Source organism: Cadophora gregata (assembly GCF_030347475.1).
Source record: "Cadophora gregata isolate MNR1 chromosome Unknown scaffold_3, whole genome shotgun sequence".
Lineage (NCBI taxonomy): Eukaryota > Fungi > Ascomycota > Leotiomycetes > Helotiales > Ploettnerulaceae > Cadophora > Cadophora gregata.
In genome coordinates this window covers 1409194-1426091 of record NW_026695926.1, presented here as the reverse complement: position 1 = coordinate 1426091, position 16898 = coordinate 1409194, and the positions used below count along the sequence as shown (strand labels likewise).

Sequence of the window (16898 nt, the reverse complement as noted above, 5' to 3'; positions counted from 1 at the left end):
AAAAGTTGGAACTGGAAGAACCTGAAGGGTTTCCACTTGCTTGGCATTGACTTTAGCGGGGTCACGGTTCAGTGACGTCCGGTTGCACACGCTGGTTTGTCGCGTCCTCAAGTTCTTTTCGAAGCTGTCGCAACCTCAGCGACCTGAACATCTCGAAACCCACGATTACCCACAATGCCGCCCAATCTTGATGAAATTGAGTACGCGCCCCCCTTCCAAGATGGTCTACCAGCTTCAAGGCCAAGTCTTGTTATGGATTACGACTCCCCAAGTCCTGATCCCGTACCAGGCGCAACCCCGGATCCAAAACCTGCTATCAAGCTACCAGAACCCAAGAAGATAGGTCCGCCACCACCAGATCCATTGCAGAAGCTACTGGACCTTCCAATCCTTCGGCCAATTCCATGGAAGGAGGGACAGGATTTGCCTCCAAGTAAATCATCAGAGCATGAGCGAGTTCAGGTTCGCAGCGCAGTTCTTCTAAGCACAAGAGGGGATGTTGCAGAAAATCCATGTAATCGTTGCGCTCGAGGGACTGGTCGGTTCGCAAAGTGTGTGTACAAAGAAGGATGGTTCATGGGAGCATGCGCAACATGTCAGATGAGCTCAAAAGGAAACCATTGCAGCTTCAGGCTGGAGAAGGAGGGTAAGTGTTTACTTTGATCTGGCACAAGAGTTTCTGACTGACAAGTGAAATTTAGCTGCTGCGAAAGCAAAGACAGCTCTAACGAACTCCACGAACATGTCGGCTCAAGAGCTCGTCCAAGGCTCTCCTCCAGGTGATACAATTCACGTCAATGGTCCATCAATGAAGCGCAAGCGGGTTTCTACTGAGAAGGCAGCGGCCCATACCTACGAGAAGACTTTTGACGATGATCCAAACGCCCTATTGCAATACGTCTTCAGCCAGCAACAAGCTGCCAATGGAAGTAACAAGCGTCACCACCAGCAATATCTAGCCAAGAGAGAGGAAGATGCGCGGGTTGGCAAATTGAATGGTTATGATGTTGGGCGGGAGAGTTACAGAGAAGAGGATCCATATTCGCCAGCAGCCACATATGGAGGCCATGAGAGATCATCATTCACTGCGCGTGCCACTCTCCCTCCAGACGACGAGCCATTACCTCTGATTGACACGTTCCCCCGCAAGAAGCAGAAGCAGCTCTTCGCTATCATCGGTAGTTTGCAAAGCGGTATCAGGACATCTCGTCAGCAAACGGAAAACCTTCAGAAACAGCTAGATTCCCTTCAAATGATCCTCGGAATCGAGCCCGAGGAGGTCGAACTATAATTGATGATGCGAATGTCTTTCATCTTGCTTTTGCATTCGGAGGAGTTTGAACTGGGGATACCCGATCATGAGCTTGGACTGGAGTTTTACATTTGCGATACCGCATGGGACGAGCATGATTGGTGGCGTTGGATAAGTTACAAATATGGAGTACAATGGCGTGCGTTGAAATCGGATGCTCAGGATACTGTAAATGTATGAGCGATGATATGCCTGAGATGCAAAGGCTACGAAGGTCCACAATGAACAAAGCCTATGACATTCCCGGCATGTCCGGATTCATGCTGGACTGTGTCTTATCTTGTCTTTTCGCACTTGAGAAGCACACACACTCACCAGTTCTTGCTATGTGCTTGAGACCAGTACATCTGCCTGGGAAGTGTTCCGAGCATAGCGAATCACAGTTTGTATTTCATTTCATGGAACTTCCAAACCCCACGCAATCACTTCCTTCTGTCCTGCGTTCTTTCAATTTGTCTCAATACTTCAATCTACAGATTCCTTTTCTTCATGTACCTTGAAATTGCAGTACTCGATTCGGACCAACATGCATCTCCAAGGATACATGCAGCGGGAAGTCCGCACATGCACCTGCGCCTTCCAGCAAACGCCCGGACCCCGTCCAATCAGACATCACTCCAACTCTCTTGTACAACATCCTGTTTTGCATTCTTCCATCCAACCTCGATCATTGAGTCGCACCCTCGAAATCATTGACCAGCCTCGTTGAAGAACCTCTTTCTTGGCGCCATGACAGAATGCACGTCAGCTGAAGAGTTTCCAGGCAGACAAATGCAGGCACGGCTGAGAATCTCCGCAACTGACTTGTCATAGTCCCGCATTCCATTCTTCACATCGGACGAAAGCCTACACACGGAACAACCATTGCCCTATCAATACCTGCCTATCTGCTGTGACGTGCTGGTAATGTAGTATCTCTCGGTGAGCGAATCAGCCGTCGAATCAGTCGCACTCGTCTTTTGAAGTTCAGGGTTGTCATAGGTAGGGCTGAGTGCAGCCGCGCCGGAGGAAACGAGCGAATCTGGTGCTGAGGTGAGAAGCTGACGGACCCCACGCTACTTCACATCCACCCTCACACACTCACATCACACCACTACATCACTCACATCATCTTTATCACTCAATCACAGCGTACAGCCAAGACAGGTACCATGCGATGCGGCTGCGGCTGCGGTACGATATTGTGTGTGGGTGGGTGGTTTCGAGACAGGATGAGAAGGCGGCAACGGATGTGGGTTCTATCATACGCCACTGGAACCCCTCCATGACGGGATGGAATGGCTCACAGAACACCTGGGGAGGCTGTCATATTCTGTTCGACCTATAGAACGGGTGTATTGCTCTTCTCGGCCGGTTTGAGGCTGAGGCCAAGGCAGGGCAGGGGGAGAGGTAGGTAGGTACAAGTCTGATATAAGTCGACCTACTCCTACTTCCCTCAGATCTTACTTTATACTTTGCATACACTCTGCGAGTCATATAGTACGAACTCAATTGCATTGCACCTTTCTCATATATTATCTTATCTGAGGTCGATTTATTGGATTGATCGATTCATTCGTTGATTTTTCTTCAACAATGCGTCTCAACTCCTACCTCACTGCGGTTCTAACCGCAACCTTGTCTCTCTCCCCTCCTGTTCTCGCAGGAGGCAAACACCACCCGAAGAACTTCTACGCTCGCAATCTCAAAACTATATCCTCAATCTACAACCTCACCGTCTTCCCCAGTACGTCCCTCCCCATCGCCAAATCCGTCTCCATCCCCTTCCTCCCGCCCATAACTAACATCCTTCACCTTCACAGACAACGTCCCCATCATCACACACGGCGGCTCCGCCGTACCCAAAGGTCTCTTTGCCGCCAATGCCTCCGGCCGTGTCTCGCCTTTAGGAAACTTCACGGGCTTCGAGGACAGCATTGAGTATTTCTTTGCGTTGGCACTTACGCCAAATGAGCCATCGTTTTCGGTTTTCACGAGTGCGAAGGTTGTGAGCTTTATTAGCGGGTGTGCGAATGTGGCGGCTAGTGTGGCGTATTTGGAGACGAGAGGTATGTTTGGCTTCCTCATCGAATCGATTCGAGAATGTCTGGGATTTGAGATTGGGGACGGTGGGAGGGATCCTAGACCCCCGATCTTGAACCATACGAAAAAGCGTGTATTAATTCCTGAGCAGTGTTGAACCCAAAGTCGACGGATAATGGGAAGTATCTCAGTACACTCAAACAGGTATGTTTTCGCAGCACCTTTCAAAGTCCCTCTCTACAGTGACAGCTTGGAATGGACTGGGTCTTTGAACACAGCTGATTTGGACACAACAGGTAGCATTCTGGCGCTTCGACGATGACGGTGCTGTCATCGCATACGATGCATGGATCCCCAACCTCAATATCTGGAACTTCCTCGCACGGGGAGAGGCAGATATCACCAATCCTTTCGTGCAGCAAGCTTTCATCCAGCGCATCTGTCCAACCATCCAATCGCTCTGCACGGGTAAAAATCAGCAATACACTGAGTATGTTCTTTCTTTCCTCTTCCTTCTGACTCATCCTTCCACCTCCTTGCATTTCCCTCCCTTCCCACAGGTAACTAAACTGACACTCTCAGCACCATCTCCTGTATCGCCTCAATGACCGCCAAACCCTTCGGCAACTACGACGAAGTATGGGGCGACAACGTCGCCTGCCGCACCATCCATCTCATCCTCGCAGGCGTACGACCCGACGCACACTGCCCGCACGTCGGACCTGATGGCGGCATGAAGTGTGTGAATGAGCCGTACAATCATGGGTACTTCGATGACGAGGACTTGTTTGGACAGCCGACTGGGAAGACCTTCGTGTGTCCCGATAAGGAGGAGGAGCATGATCCGTATAGAATGGAGCTGGTTTGAGTGGAGAGAGCGTATGAAATCACGGGAAAGGAAGGGTGAGGTTGGGAGGGGGAGGGTAATAGTTTTGTTTGGGTATATGTATACTTAGGTGGGGGATATTTGCGAATAGTTTCTGAAATACCGAAAGACACTTGAAAATGAAGTGTATTAAAGTATCCACACAGGTATCTTGAAACTTTACGCACAGAGACACGCGCATATGTTTAAGTAGAACACATCCCTCAGATACGATCTACAGATTAGTATGTCAACGAGTACCTTTCACGGCTCAAGGTAGCCACAGTCTTCCCGGATATGGGACTGATGATGTCAAGGAGCTCTTGAAAATATCTGATCCTTGTCAGAACTCTCCCAGTTTCTTCTTTTCCCCGCTATATACCTCGTCCCATCTAACCATCTCGCTTAGCATCCCGGTATATTGACTTTCACATACCTATGGCACGGGCCGATCCGTCTCAGCGGTAACGTAGGGCTATGCTTGCAGAAGAGACCTTGTGCGCGTTTTTGTATTGAGATATAAGATGCACTCCTTTGATGCGTGAAACGTAGACAAGAGGAGTAACGTAAGATATCATCATGTCGATATCAGGGCCACAGGATCAATTAAAATCACCTCACCTAACTGTCTCAAGCACAATGCAGATGCCAATATCACCGTGATCAACAAGCTCTATAATATGGTGTGATTTCTAAATTGTGGTTCACTGGATGCTTTCAAAGTCTATGGACAGGCTTGTGGTGCACTAGTGCTGGCTGAGCAATGAGGTATGGGGAGGAGAGTGTGTATCGGAATGCTTTCCGCTCTCGGTTTATAATGGGTGTGGATGGTTAATTGACGAGCAAATATTGTATGGTCTTTGGTAGATTATTGATTGTGGCGCTCCTTCAGAATTGAAATCTGGTACAGTGATAAGTTGGAATGCGAACGGAAGTAAACAACACGTGATGTGCTCATCTACAGCTTCGGTACACCTGGAACCTTGAAGATGATTAATATTGTTACATGTTTGATGGATCAAAGTCTAAATGAGTGAAGAATCGCATTCACGCTGTCTATTCTACCCACCATCGTAATCGTAGCTGCCGTTGAAGAGAAGTAAATGATTCGAACCGGGAGGACTTTCAGGTCACTCGCCTCTCTCAAGACTTTCTTCTCTGTTGTTAATACTCGAGAGTACGAGTTTCCTTCTCAAGGGCTGATGAGAATGGGTAGCCTTTTCTAGAAGGAAATATACGAGGTACAGTACTAGCATGTCTCCGATCTTGAGGAGTCCAAGCCAGTGTGTTCCAACACAGTATGATCATGCTCTCTGTCATCCCCCACACCAGACCGAAAGCGTCCTCACTATCCGCATCGACGTAAGATTCCTGAAAATCACAATAAAATGGGATTCTTCATTCACTAGAATAATCTCATCGACTTCATTAGAAATCAAATACTCTCTGAACCGATGTTTTGACTTGATAAGACGCTGGGTTCGGGATTGGGCAGCTTTGAATGGAGATGTGGCAAGAATACTCGTTCGACTTGGGATCAGTCAGTGTGCACACTTGGTGGTTATGCGACAGTGTTGGGGTGTTTGCATAACTCCGAAGCTTGGGTGGGCGTAGTGAGGAGGAATGGAGGTGTGTGAGAGAGTGATGTGGAGCTGTTTACTTGCATTAAGCGAGATGTTCGGTATCAACGCTGTGTATTTCCAGGAGTCAAGTTTCATCGCGCTGGATGTTCTGATTGTGGAGGAGAGAGAAATGCAAGCACCCCTAACGAAGTTTGAACTTGATGACTAGAATATATTCTGATCAAAATACAGTCTCCAGACACCGTCATCACTTGTCGACTTCCAACGCCAAGGAGGAGCTCCACAGTATCCCTCCTCAACCTCTCTTTACTTCCAGTTCATGCTAGTTCGACGTTTCTCTTTTCCCCAGAAGCTTTCTGCGAAGTGATGGCTGTGTAAATTGCACGGGCTTTCCAACATCGGTGGTCATAGCCAACATGCAAAATCCAATTTAGGAGGACGGTACGTGATCGAATCCATTACTGACTCGGGTACGCAAATCTCGTAGAATAGTGTGTAAACATCGTTCCTTTTCATATCTAGGGAGTGCTTTCCAATGGACACACGAACTACTTTTAGGAAGCTACTTTCCCTTTTCCCTTTTCCCTTTTCCCTTTTCCCTTTTCCCTTTTCCCTTTTCCCTTCAACTCCTCCTTCTTCTCCCTCCTGCAACCTGTCAAATCCCCAATTCAAAAGCTAAACTACCAAACCCTCAGGAATTCGGACCCCCCAGCACTGCAGTACACCTCCTTTGCTGCAGACCTCAAGCTTTCCATGGATAGCTGCTCTACTCCACCTGAAGCACGAGCTTGTATTTGGTTTCAAGGGTAAATAGATAGAGGGCATGCTACCGAGGGTATTCCGAATTTGTTTCTGATGGCAACTCTAGAAAAATTTAAGATGCTTTGAAAGAAACCTTATGAGACTTCTGAATAATATAGCGGTGTATTGAGATGATACAAATTTAAAACTAATTTATGATTGCCTGTACGGATGTGGGTTTCTGAATCATGGACAGCAAAGCAGGACAAAGTCTTTGGCGCCTGGCTGCCTCTTTAGAATACGGAATCCAGAGTTTACATGAATTGAATGCATACTTCTAAGTCATCACTGCTTGAATTAAAATACCAGAATTACATGAAGTCCCGAAACTTACATATCGTGGTTGTCTGGGGACGTGGAACTTCACCTTCAGTAGATTCTCGCTTAGCATGAAGTCCTTTGTTGCATCTTGAAGAAACCCAGCATCAAAGCTTGATTGGGAATATCCGATGCTACATCGTTGGATAGCTAGCTTTCTGTAACGTTGCAGGGTATTTTTTGAGGAAACAAAAAAGAAATATGATTAATCCCGCCGTAAAGCGCTTTTATGCGCCGTTTGGTTTGGCTTTGAGGTTATCGAGACTCGCTTAGAGCGTTCATGGATGATTTCGTTGTCTTCCGCGCTGTAAGACAAAGGGAGTAGCTTCGCTACTTTGTTCCGAAGTAGAAGCCTTTCATCGACCTCTCTAGATTGTCATTTTATGGTTGGGAAGTTCCGAAACTCTGAGTGAAGCAAGTGCAGCTGAATATGTAGAAAGTCAAATGGAGATTGAAGAGGGTAATCATGTGTTCAAGTGCATGTATCGGTTCGAGAGCTGTTGTAAATAGTTCTTATAGTTCCTTCTGAAAGTTTTAACCCCAGTAATCGAGAAACTGCTTCTCCTCTAATTGATGAGATGCCTGCGATGAGGAGTATCAGCCGTAGTTTGCTGCAATGCAGCTTGAGGAATTTCTCGTCGTTGACGCTGCGAATATGGCCAGGCCCATTTTGACACAATGGATAAACATTCAACCGGCGAGATATGGCAACGGTCGCGTAAGTGCCATTTACTATCGCATTTGACTGGAGGGAGTTCATTTTCAGCAAACTTAGTCAAATTGAGGCTGGCACTCCTGAGGAATGCTGTCGGCCACATCGCAAAAACTAACTTGCAACGCCCGTCTGATATCTCGACTTGCTTATGGCCTTGTGCAGCTCGGGTAGATCAACTAGCTCCGGAGATCAGAATATTCGTAGTTGAACGAATCATGTCCTAGCTAACTGTCATCAAACTCAACAAAGTTATGTTGCACACAAGGATCCTAATCCATAGATTGAAAAATAAACTCCCGGGAACTCTCATTGGAATGAGTACTAATAGATCTCGAATAGGAAAAAATAGTCGAGAGTTGGAGTGACACAAAAGCTAAAAAAAATAAAAGAAGCCGGCCTGCTTAGCACCAAGATAATTCCCACCCCCGCTTTCTCGCTTCGGATCAACTACCGATATTTACCTTTGACCCCTGACTCAAAGGATCCAAGCTCCCTTAGCTCATGACTCGGTGCCAACCTAGGGTACTAGGCGACCCCAAACAGTAAGGTTGCCGACGACGACACATCGAGATCCCCTTTCTCCCATCCCCCATCTCCCCCAACCCTCAACACCGCCACATCGCCCGCACCAGCCATACTGTACAGACAAAACAACACCAACCTAAAGTAAGTTTAATTCCTCATCTGGAGAACCCCCTACGCCTTTTAGCTCCAAACTCAAACCACAACTCTTGAAAATTCGGTACCCTAAAATCACCGAAAGCTGTGTGATAGCCGTGATCGCTGCAACTAAGGAAAACTTGGGAGGACCACCCCAGAAACTGGCTACTTTAGTGCTTTCCGAGCGGCAGATTCGTCTGTTGGGATTTGACCAGACTCGGGATTTGCGATTGCTGGGTCGGCTTTGAGGAGGCCAGTGAGATGGTATGCCGAGACTTAGTCTATCTTGCTTGGGGGGAAAGTGTGCTTTGGTAAGTTTGTTGGATGTCACTTTAGCTCTGGCGATGTCGCGCTGCGCTGTCACTGTTGGTGTGACTCGAAGTGTGGGGAGCTAGCTATTTTGTTGGTTTTGGAGGATAATTGATCAACCAGTGCCCGATGAAAGTATCGAGGCAAGGGAGATGAAAGTTTGAACCCGAGTGTGTCGTCTCAAGTAGTCGTCTCGTCTAGATAGCAGATAGCATAGCAGAGGGAGAGATCTGGCGCTAGAAGGGGCGGAGATCTTTGCCGCAGATTAAAAAATGGCAATTAGACCTGTAAGAAGGGGGATTTTACTTTTTGCTGTCTGGAGAAGGGAGAAGAGACGTGGAGTTTCGTTTGTCCGATACGTTTTCCTTTCTTGATTAGCCGTTTGATTTTAGCCTTTTGCTCGTTCAGTTGACGAATCAGAGGAGACGTAAAATCAAAATGCTCTGTGCCGGCCGCGAATATCTAAACTATGAAAAGCGGGCAGCGCCGCACATGGGGCAGCGGCGGTCCACCTACGATCAGGGACCCACGTGAGGAGGGATCATGGATCTCCCTGTGCGTGCTACGTAGGTAGACTGATAGACCAAGGTGGGGTGGGTGGGAGCAGGGAATGTGGCGGTTCTTTTGTTTTGTGGCCGGCAACGAGATGGAAACTTTGACCTGACGAAGGTTCACGGCAATGGAAGGAAGCGGGACGAAGTTTGAACGGCATGTCCGCATGAAACTTTTTGTTTGTTGTGGGGGGGGCGCAAAAGTGCACAGTCAGGAATCTGTAAGACAACCGGGTTGGGACACTCGGCAGTTGAAAGATTGAGGAATGTTGGAAGTCTAAGTCATGAACTCTATTACTGGGTCTGACCGTCTGGGGCTTCGTGAAACTGGACCTTGAGCACCGGAATGTAGAAAGTCAATTGTGGCTTCGGCTTGTCCGCTGTGTCGGTAGTTGAGGTGGGCGAGTCAGTGCTGTTTGTTGGCTTCGGCTCGAGTGTTGACAGTGAAGCGGTGCAGCAGCAAGAAGTCAGTCACTACTATCTGGGAGCTGGACATCGAGAATTGTTTTGATTGTTTTGTACAGTGGTAGTAATAATATTACAAATATGTAAATCTGGAGTGTCACCTATGTGCAAGTGCTGTTTTTCCCATGCCCAAGGTATCTATTAAACAAAAAAAACGCTTGATGACACGAAGCATGCAATAGCTGTGCCTCATCCGACCCAAGTGAACGCCTGGATATTGTTAAATACGTATCGTAGAATCATTCCATCATAAAACAAGTGACGCCCCGAGAGCTTTTCATGCCGTTCAAGCATAGACACAGTCATAATCTCTCGAGAAAGTCTTCTCAATCGCCTCTCTGAACTCAAAAACTCCATCGCCGGTCTCTCTGGCAAACAATGCGATGTGTGCAGTTGGTACTCCAGTCTCGGTCTTTATTCGCACCAGCTCAGTCAGGTCTCGTATACGTTGTTGAATTGAGGCTTGTTGGTTCTTTGAGCTCTGCCAGAATTGCGCTAGCTCAGCGATAACGGTTTGAGCTCCGTGGAAAGAGGTAAGACGATTGGGAATGGCATTGGCGGTGATCTTGGCGGTGAGGATGTCGATGGCTGAGACGATCGCATAGCCTACAAATGGCGAAGAGAACTTAGTTGGTACGTCGTCATGCCTTGGACTCGAAGGTGCCGATGCTCTAAAAGCTGTGAGAGTGTCAACCATTCTCAGAAGCTCCTCGGCATATTGCTTTGCAACAGCAACATGGTGCACGAGTTGGGACTTCGTCAGGTTATATTGTTGGATGTATCGGTTGAGCTTCATCGCCGTGGTGTTGTAGACTGTATGCATCATCATGAATGTGCCAAGCTTGCCCTCGCCCGATGCTCTGGCAAGATTTTCGGCGGAGAAGACGTAGCAGGAAGGCAGAGCATCGTTCCAGATTCGCAGTCGACGAGTGGCATGTTCGTAGAAGGTCGGGAAGGTGTTGCGAGTTGTTGTTGGACTCGGTCGTTGTGAGGTTCGGTAAACATTCGCCATTACGTCTCCCCATATGGTGGTGATATTAATTAGGTACGCCATCGATCCGATCGTCCAGTTGATGTTCTGGATGGGCGGTGTGGCAGGGTCGAAGTATGGGTTCTGGATATCGAGCTGGGATTCAAAGCTCTTCACATCGCAAGGAAGTCGTAGGAAAACATCATCCGAATGGATAATGCTGAGATGGCCAGAACAAAAGCCATTGAATCTGTCCATCAAATAGCAACTCCAGAACGTTCTCCTTCTACACTCAGCGAATCCAGCGCGTGTCAGTCCGTATGGATATGACTTGCGGTAGGCATCGTCCGTCTTCTCCATCTCCAAATTCAACTTGAGACCGCTTGCAGCCCTCAACGCTGCTCCGCAAAAGTCCCACGCATCTTCCGCATTATTATTAGCAAAGTAATACAGAGCGAGGAGAACTCGAGACTGGACGAGCTGAAGGCTGAACCGACTGTTGTCGCAGGCAAATCGAGCCACAGCAGCGAATTGAGCACCAAATCCCTTGTGCTCGCTCTTCAACGAGAAAACAGTTCCAAGCGCGAGGATGGTGTAAACAAGCATCAGGTCATCAGCAGACTTTTCACCTACGGACAAGACCCAGGCCTTGAATGGACCTTCCGGAAACATGCAATAAGCAGTCTCGGGAACGTGCTTGAAGAATACCGACATGAGGTCTGCGACAAGCATGGGGTGTGTACCGAACGGGTTTGTTTGCCATTCTTGAAGCAAGTTGGAGTGGTTCGCATTGCCGTTGACAGGCTCTGCCCAGGGAGTTGTCGGAGAAGTAGGATCTTGCACTGAAGCGCGAGGAGAAGCTTCCGATGCGACAGGAGTGAAGTCGTTGTATCCATTTCGTTGGCGCTTCGAGTGATGGATCTCCGAGTCGGGGGTCGCTTGTCGCACTTGTCGCGGGGAGACTGAGTGGCTACTTTCCCGCTTCTCAACCTTGAATGACTCCAAGTCGGCTCGCGATGAGGCCGGTCGTGATACTGAATCCTCGGGGTCTGATGGTGGGGTGTCTGGAGATCCATGACCACCTCGAGGGCTGTGCGTTGAAATTAGCAACGATCTCCAGATAAGAGACTCCCAACCGAGATCTTCACAGCAAGTGTTTACTTACGCATTCTTAAATTTGCATATTCTCCCAAACTTCTCGCACTGAACGCAGCGCGGGTAGTCTGGGTCGCATTTGATCTTCTTTTCTCTGCAAGTAATGCAAGCGATTGCCAACCTCTTCCTTGGTTTCCCTGCTTTGGTAACACCCCAGTGTGCATTGACAATTTCTCCATCGATGACAGTTTTGCAATGCGTTCCATCGTCGTAGAAGTAGCACATTCCTTCGCCTGGTACTTCAGCTGACCGCACAAATCTAGGTAGAAACTGCGTTCCTGTCCAAATTTTTGGTCCCAGCCCATCCTTTGTTGTAATTGGGTCGCCAGTAACTGTGCTTGTCGGAGTTGGTGGATAGGTTGGAGTAACTGGTGCGCTATGTTGTCCATCTCGATATGGCGCTCTAGAATCTAGTTCAGATCTGTTGACCGCAGCTGGTTGGCGAAACTCTGGGTGAGGTCTGAAAGACGACGATGTGTCTCTAGAGAAGTACTCTGGCCTGTTCGATTGCGAGTGAGGTGACCAAGCAGTGATGGAGGATGGTGGGTAAGGCCGCGAACTTTCAACAGAAGGATATCTAGTGTCGTAACGAGGAGACTCGGGTCTTACTCCAGGTTGAGTGGGTCGCGGAGGAGGAGGAATTCCAAGTCTTTCGACTTCTGGTCTCGCGCTGTATGAGTACTGTCGAGCTACAGGAGGCCTTTGGAAGTACGATGGATCGAATGGCCGATCTGCATGTATTGGTGTCGCTGGCTGCCGAGGATCATTTGGTGACACAGCTGGGAAAACTGGACTATGTCCATCCGAGTATGATGTAGGAGGTCGAGTTTGATGTGATGTTGAAGCAAATAGACTGCTTAGTGGAGGCAGTTGCTCTCTGGTAGACTTCTGGGAGGTCTCTGGCCTTGATTGGTACATATCTCCTGTTTTCACTGGCGAGACCGCAAAGGGTCCCTTCTGACTTTCTGACATTGGTGACGATGATTGTGAGGGTTTCCAACCATTGCCTTCCTGTTGGCGATCCGTGTGGTGGGAGAAGATTGTGTTGGACCTCTGATATTCCCTAGGCGTATATTGGTCCGACTTTTGATCGTAGATAGAAGGCCGTTCTTGTAGAGGGGGGACGGGGGTTTGGGTGTATATCTGGGTCATATTGAGAACTAGTCGACCGTATCCAGGTTAACGGTCCGCTTTCCAACGTCAAAAGATGGCACCTTGTCGAAAGGACGTCTGTTGGCGGCACAGTATCGTTTTGGTCGACTATTTCAGGAAGACTGAAATTACTTAGATAACCGGTTGAATTCAGCTGACTTCCAACAAGAAGACGTTTCCGAGGCGGCAGTCGTAACGAAGTGCCGTCAGTCCCGATTTGCACAATAGTACCGAAGGAGGTTGGTCAATTTGGCTTGTGAGACGTCGGTCCGGGTACCTCTATTTACAAGAGGAAGGTGAGTTGGTTTCAAGGTCTGATAGGTGTTCAAGTTTGAGCTTCAACACATTAGGAAGAAAGGTCGAGTTTCTGTCGGTAGTGGAAGAATTGAACTTGTGGCTCATGCTGTGACCACCAGTTCGGCCTTACCCATTCTTCTGGAAACGGCAGCTCGTGCAAGTCCGGTTTTCAAAGAACGGCTTGCCAACAATACAAGCGTCACAAACGAATTGGATTCTCAAGGGTATTATACCTGGCTCGTGCAGAAAGTTACTTTAGCAGGATGCAACTTGCGGGATAGCGAGCAGGGGGTATTTGGGGTTTTGGGACGGCGGGGAGGAGGAAGACGAAGGATGAGGTCTTTTCTTGATCTTGTTAAGCGTCTTGGCCAGAGATATAATGAGAGAACGAGGCTCGAGGAGGCTTGAGATGAGCGCTTGTAAATTTACGGTACCAACAAGTGACCCGCCATACCAAGAGCCAGCGATGTTAGCAAAACCCCCGAGGATCATCGAGAGGAGTGAGATGATCCGATCCGACTAGGCTGACTACCGGTGATAGACGAGGGATCCAAGACGAGACCCGGCCCTGTCAACGTAGCGGATAGTTAGTGCCTCAAACTGGTCTATGCCTATCGTGGTAACGAAAAACGTAGGGCGAGGGGGCTTGACGGTAATGACCGCGCTTCCAAACTAGCCGCCCCAGTGCGTCTTTGCCAGGCCGTCTCACATACCGAATACAGAGATGGCAGGCAACGGGGAGCCCAGCCTGAATGACTGCTGCATGGCATGGCAGTAATGGGTCCTGGCAGTCCCTTGTCCTACTCTGCCCATCCCTGCTTCTGGCCAGCTTCCATACTGTATGAGGGTGGAATAGTCGAAAGAAAGGACCCACGGCCGCGACACAACGTGGATATGGAACTTGTGGGGTAGAATTTCGGTGGCGTTGCAGAGATCGCAAGCCATGCCTCTCTCATGCGGCGGCGTTGGCCATCCTGAGGTCCCTTGAACCCAGCCGAGCCAGCGTGGAGACACTGACTGCACCAAGCTTCTTGGGGAAGGAATGTGGATGTCGGGAAAGTGGACGGTGCTAATTACAAGTCCATGATTATCGGCTGGGATGGCAAAGGAGAAATGATGAAGGTTCACCAGGTTGGTGGAGGTAGGAATTGTAAGAGGCCAGCTCGGTGCCGCTAACTCCATCAAGCCGGCACAAGGCGCTCTTTGGGCATAGCTTTGCAAGTGCCTGTGACTTTCATGGTGGATTGATGCTGTGATGCTAACCCATTGAGCTGTAGTGTTGGAGGGCCCCATTCGTCTACAAACAGTCTAGCCGCCGTCGCAACTTTTAGCAGTTCAACCCGGCCATATATGAGGTCCCGAATTCCCAAAAATCGGCGCTGGTAGCCGCAATAGTACTGGCGCTATCGGTCTGTCTGTGACGGATAAATAATGCGATGGGCTGAAGTTTCCCAGCAGTGCGTGAGCCTGCCGCGGGTGCATGCAGGGTGTTTGCGCACTGTCTGGAGTTCCGGTAACCCCTCCCCTTCAAGAATTCCGCAGAGTATATTGCCAGATACTGCTGCATCCAGCCCATCGAAACGGTCAGCTCTCACGGCACCCCTGAATCTCTCTGCTGGCATACAAAGAATTGTTGAACAGAAGTGCAAATTCATACACCGTGAGCCATCTGCATCACGGTTCTTGATCTTTGCTGCAGTGAAATCACCAGAAACTTTCGTCGACGTTGAGTGTGCCCAGCCAGCCTCCTCGAGAGTCGAGACACTTATCTCCGGATCGCTAGATAATGCATGCTTCAAACAACTGTGCCCGGTGAAACTCTATTGTGATTAACGAAACCCCCTTCCCCTCCCTATTTCTTATCCACAGCTTGAAGCGAGCTCTAGCTAGCTTCTTGGAGGATTAATATTGCTGGAAGGAAATCCGTGACCAAGACTAGGAGCTGCTGCGAGATTCCGTGTCTATGAAGGAGCCAGGTGTCATGGACATGCAAAATTAATCTGATCTGATAGCGGAAGCAGGTTGAATTGACGATCAGGACACCCCGCAATTTCCTTCACAATCTATTTTTCCCAACGTGCCGCCAGATCTATTAGAGTCCCCTAGACCAATATCAGCCAGTTCTATGATGCTGTATTAATAGTTCCTGCACCACGAGGTCACGTTGCCCTGCTGGTATCGTCACAGCTGTGTTTCCTGGTAACGTTTAGCATGCCAGCACGCGGCCTCTAAAGTCATGCAAGTGATGGTACCGCCATGCTGGATTCGGAACATTCTCCGATGAAGCTAAGCCGAGCCTGGGCTAAAACAACCAGTCGCTGATGTCCATGATTCTGGCGTGACTTTTGCTGGTCCAGCCAGATTCGAAGGAGATTGCTAGCTCCCGGAAGATCGACGTGTCGGCGTCTGTAAAGTTCCAAAGTCTAAAGGCCATGTCGCGAACCAGAAGCTCGGATACACAGACAAGATGCGTCGTGGTGTGCAGACCTGTGCAAAAATGGCCGGAAGGATACGTACCCTCTGCCATGGTTGGTGCGCATGACATCAGACCTATCGCTCTTTTCACCAGAATTATTTCAAGGTTCTGTCTGAGCTTCGTAAACAAAGTGCGACTTCAGCGGCCTCTGAGTTGAGCGTTTTACGGACGTAAGAACAGTGGAACTAAGTACCGAAATGTGCGGCGGATACAGCGTCTGAAAGTCAAAGAAGGTTTGCTGAAACTCTATTTCTCGGGGTTTAATTCAGACGATGAATCATGAAAACGACCACTGTGTGGAGACACAGACTCGCGTTCGTTTTGGTTTCGCTAGCCTCTCACACCGTCGTGTCGACCCCAGAAGCAACAATGCGAGTATTTCCCCATCCAGATGCTTGCAGGCTGCTGAACAAGTGCCACAGAGTAGCAGGAAATTGCCTGGCTCATGCTCGAGGGAGGAAGGAAATTTGAGTGGGGTTGTCGAGGTCGTATGTCTTCATTCCCGTGATCTTGTGAAATGAAATGAATACGTAATATACAATTACCGAGTCACGGCAGTGAGGTTGGTGAAGATCTGACCGTCATCAGCAGCGGTTTGCAGTCTCACAACACAACGACGTGACGAATCCATGTGCCGTTGACACGATCGCAATATACCGGACAAGGATGAACATGATCCACAAGTCCTGATTCTTCACGGGTTCCGACTGTGCCCCAACGCTGCAGGAACAAGCGCGGACGCATGGGGCTGGCATGGATGGTCCGGGTTGTTGATCCTCTCATAATCTGATAGACTTCGAGCATGGGTCTCCATTAGCGATGGGAGCACTGGCCAAGGCCCAAGGGTGCCACGCTGAGTGAGGAGTAACGATAAGGTGCCGTCGGAGTCTTGTGCCGAAGTGGCCGGGAGAAGCTCGAAGTACCGTCTCGTCTGTCTAACGGAGTACCAAAAGCAAAACCGTTGTACTTGTGCGACCGAATCTCATCCCCTTGCATGTCTCGCACGCGATGAAGACTGACCACAAATCTCGACTCGACCTGCCACACAGTATCGTCCTGTTCCATTGAGAGTGTCTGAGTAAGCAGCCGTGGACTTCGTTTTGAGGAGATTCTTGCAGAAGCTCAGTGCCAGCACCCGTCTTCGTTCAGACATGTCTCCGGTCAGCTTTTGATACGGCGAATACTGGCCGCGAAACTGTCATTGCTCTTGCAAATATTCCCAATTACCTTCCTTACTCGTACATGCC

At 49.0% G+C, this 16898-nt stretch overlaps 3 protein-coding genes across 3 annotated transcripts; 2 read left to right on the top strand and 1 right to left on the bottom strand.

Annotated features, from left to right (window-relative positions):
* Positions 1-174: 174 nt before the first annotated feature.
* Positions 175-1291, top strand: ONS95_009006 (uncharacterized protein; the record flags this gene model as incomplete). Its single annotated transcript, XM_058502573.1, has 2 exons — positions 175-646; positions 702-1291. 2 exons carry the CDS (start codon positions 175-177, stop codon positions 1289-1291), a joined length of 1062 nt encoding a protein of 353 aa, XP_058361502.1.
* Positions 1292-2887: 1596 nt separating this feature from the next.
* Positions 2888-4202, top strand: ONS95_009005 (uncharacterized protein; the record flags this gene model as incomplete). Its single annotated transcript, XM_058502572.1, has 5 exons — positions 2888-3038; positions 3115-3360; positions 3486-3538; positions 3631-3824; positions 3917-4202. The coding sequence occupies 5 exons, from the start codon at positions 2888-2890 to the stop codon at positions 4200-4202; spliced, it is 930 nt and encodes a 309-aa protein (XP_058361501.1).
* A 5443-nt stretch (positions 4203-9645) lies between these two features.
* On the bottom strand, positions 9646-16525 carry ONS95_009004 (uncharacterized protein). The gene is made up of 3 exons (XM_058502571.1): positions 15693-16525; positions 11737-15277; positions 9646-11661 (listed from the first exon to the last, which is right to left on the bottom strand). The coding sequence occupies exons 2-3, from the start codon at positions 12876-12878 to the stop codon at positions 9888-9890; spliced, it is 2916 nt and encodes a 971-aa protein (XP_058361500.1). The 5' UTR covers positions 12879-15277; positions 15693-16525; the 3' UTR covers positions 9646-9887.
* Between the last annotated feature and the right edge of the window lie 373 nt (positions 16526-16898).

What these genes read in the sequence shown, in the direction of transcription:
- ONS95_009004 (XM_058502571.1), bottom strand. Translation starts at nt 12,878, where the DNA reads ATGACCCAGATATACACCCAAACCCCCGTCCCCCCTCTACAAGAACGG. An exon ending in ATATGCAAATTTAAGAATGC is followed by an intron (nt 11,662 to 11,736) that starts GTAAGTAAACAC and finishes TTCAACGCACAG; the next exon opens with CCCTCGAGGTGGTCATGGAT.